This window comes from Brachycentrus maculatus, unplaced genomic scaffold (assembly GCF_059751285.1).
Source record: "Brachycentrus maculatus isolate JH-2025_06_01 unplaced genomic scaffold, ASM5975128v1 h1tg001460l, whole genome shotgun sequence".
NCBI classification, from domain to species: Eukaryota; Metazoa; Arthropoda; class Insecta; order Trichoptera; family Brachycentridae; genus Brachycentrus; species Brachycentrus maculatus.
The window spans coordinates 20,534-23,931 of NW_028282102.1; the positions used below are offsets into that span (position 1 = coordinate 20,534).

General features: G+C 40.2%; 1 protein-coding gene across 1 annotated transcript; it reads left to right on the plus strand.

The window, feature by feature from the left end:
• Positions 1 to 929: 929 nt before the first annotated feature.
• Positions 930 to 2,194, plus strand: LOC148298976 (uncharacterized). Its single transcript, XM_088276480.1, is given in 3 exon segments — positions 930 to 1,035; positions 1,357 to 1,564; positions 2,032 to 2,194. Coding segments are annotated over 3 exon segments (477 nt in total).
• The last annotated feature ends 1,204 nt before the right edge of the window (positions 2,195 to 3,398 follow it).

A 3,398-nucleotide genomic window follows, 5' to 3' on the forward strand; every position in this document is an offset into this window, starting at 1 on the left:
TTGACGAATCCATGGGTGAATTTGTTCTTCTTGAACAGCTCATAGATCTTGAATTCAATTTCCGCCAGCCGGGAATTCTTTTTGGAGATCAGTTTCACTGCATAATGGAGATCGTTTTCGATTGACTTTGATAAGTATACAGAGCCGAACCCCCCGCCTTGAGCTTCTGCTTGATTCTATATTTGCTTGCCAATAGTTTATTCTCTACATATCCAGAGAAGTACGCAAGGAAGCCATGCTTTCGATACTGAATATGTTTGATAAATTTACAATATATTATATAGATGCTATTGATGCTATGTGCATCATGCGCATGACAACTTTCGACCCTTTTGGTTCATTCAGATCACGCATATTTAAAATTGAGATAATAATGATAATACTATGATAAAACAGTTATCAAAAGGCGTCAAGAACTCCAAGTTTTACCGAAGCATTCACTCCATAACATTTATTCACCCCTCAAATATTCGATATACCATCCCATAACAAATATATGGACTGCGTCAAACTCTGTCTCTCAACTACTATCGTTACAGTACAGAGAGTGAGCCTACCAAAGTCTTCAATACTAGAATCAGCAATCGTGATACCATATATGCAGTGTCGACAGGAATCGGCGCAGCAATCGCTGTATTCCTTCAATTAAATTATAGATCATTAGAATTTCGGGTATGAACTCCCATAAGATCCTGTAGCTCATCAAGAATAGTCAGGATGAAGCACCAAATGCCATTCCAGAACGCAAAGCAATATTAAGATCGATATACACATCTGATAGTTCAGCAAAGCTTATCGACAAATGTATTGTGATCTACTTCCCTGCTCACAGTTCATACAATGGCGAGTAGATATACGAGCTGCATGTGCATGGCAGCAAGGCTGTGGTTAAACTGGTATTTGCGGAACTCAAAAAGAAGGGAATGAGAATGGCGGAGAGAGGGTAATTTACCAAAAGAGCAGTCATGAACAGGAAGATCACTCTTCGTCAAGCCGAGGCCATTGATGATCTCGTGAAATCAGAGTCGGAATTCAGCCGCCAAGTGGCTGTATCGAACTTACTGGGGAAGGATCAGCCTTTCTTATCGGATCTCAAAGAGCATCTGGTAAAGATACTAGTAAACAACGAAGCCTATATCGATTTCCAAGAAGAATAGGTATACATATATAGACAGGATTACTATAGGCCGACATCCGCTCCGATTTATTCGATAAAAACAAGCTCGAAGTGTCGAAGGTCCTGGGGAAAATCGGCATTCTCTTGAGAAACTACACAAATTTACAAACACACAAAAGTGGCATCAACATCACCATAATGGGCCGGGCCAATGTGGGTACCTTCAGCTATATATGCAGGCAAAAGCACTCTCATCAACTGTCTCTCCCAGAGGGAAGTCTCTATTGTTAGCGAGCAGCCAGGCACTACTCGTGACATCATTTCTGTAATTATATCTCCAATTCAGGCCACAATCGAGGAAGATGGAATCACTATGCATTTGTTCGATACGGCAGGCATCAGACACTCCGATAATTCAATTTAGACAGAAGGCATCCGGCGAGCAAAGTATATTTGTATAGAGTTAGGATGAAGATGCAAGAGAGCCACTACAAACTGCTTCTCATGGATATCAGCCAATAGGAGGTGGTGGTTGATCATTAGAAAAAATAGATCGCTTTATTGCTCAGTAACGGCCGAGACAACGAGCATGAACTGGCGAATTTGATTGACTAAAAAACTTTAATTGTCTTAAACAAGGCAGATAGGATCCCTGAGAACATCAAATAATACAGCTACTATGTCACCTATCGGGACAATGGGGAGCAATTAATGCGCCAAAAAGCAATCGTGCATCTCATTTGTGCGCAGTAACAATCGGGGATTCCAGACCTCCTGAAACTGCTAACCAGCAAAATATACGCATAGTACCCGATTTACAGCACCCAACGTTGTAATTAAAACGATAATGAGGATCATAATGAGAACTATGAGCAGATATACTTCACAAGGTAGCGATATTTCACAAAACTAAGCAACTGCCAACAATACCTGCTCAGCTACCTGGATGACGATCGACCTGACATCGCATGCGAGTACCTAAGAAACGCAGTCAACGAAATAGGGGAAATGTTCGGGAAGGTCGATACAGAGGACGTGCTCGATGTTCTTTTCAGGGATTTCTGCATTGGCAAATGATAATCGATACGACACATATTTATACTATAATCTCTGCACGCACATGCATCATATGTCTGCAATATTATCATACCAATAAGATGAACACACCCCAATAACGGCCCTTATTATTTGTACCGAGGTTTGACCGCCTAGCAGATTCACGCCAGACACTAACTAATTAATATTAGCATAGGCTATTACTCTTGCATTCCCTCTATTTGTTAATGAATCGCATTGCTCAATCGATATGGATTCTCCCATCTCATGCACCGATTAGATATATATTGTGAATATAGGAGTATGGCTTGCATTGATTGACAAATGAAGTAATGATTTTTTATCAGCGATCCGATAAATTGTTTCGCCTCCACATTCAGCCTTATTTCGGCTCACAAATTTTTAGTTCCCTAGTCGGCTTATTGGGGAGCTATTGAGGCTTTTAATCTATGAGTTGTGAGAAATAAGGAGTTATGATGAAGGTAGAGAGGCTGCACTCATTTTATGGGTTAAACATTATTAGGGGTTATCTTGCATGGCCGTGATAGTTTGATGCCGATGCATGCAATTTATGATAAAAATGCAGTAATTGAACATGCTAAGTATATTCTGAGGCATGCTATATACGCTGTAGCAGACACTTGCATAGTTATCCTTGTCTTTGCGGATGAGGATCCTTCGGCTACCCCACTATTTTACAAATTTGAATGTCACGTGCCGATACTGCGCATCCAGCTTATAATAATAAATAGTGAGGGTCATCGATGATGAGTTCAGGTTGATCGACCCTAACTACGTCTTCATCTTTATGTCCGGCAGCAACAATGCCAATCTGCAGACCTCGTCTATGTGTGCTAACTATTAAAGCGACTTCTTTTGATCAGCAGGCGACTATTGATGGCTTGTTCCACATAATTAGCAAGCCTGCATAGTTTACTGCTATTAGTTCAACACTACATATCTTGACAGCTTCAGACTGCTTCGTTAATTATCTGGATTATTAAGGTGCTCATGTATTCTGATTTGGCTTTCACTGATCCTTAGGGAACGAAAATCGTAATTGCTTTGCGTTCTTATCATCAAATCAATCAATATTTTGCATTGACTGAAGAACGGTGTCTGCAAGTTGGAATAATAATATTGCCGACATATCAAATACTGAATAACAAATAACAATTTTATCAGCTATTATCGCCATTTCTGACCCTTTGGTCATTTTTGCACA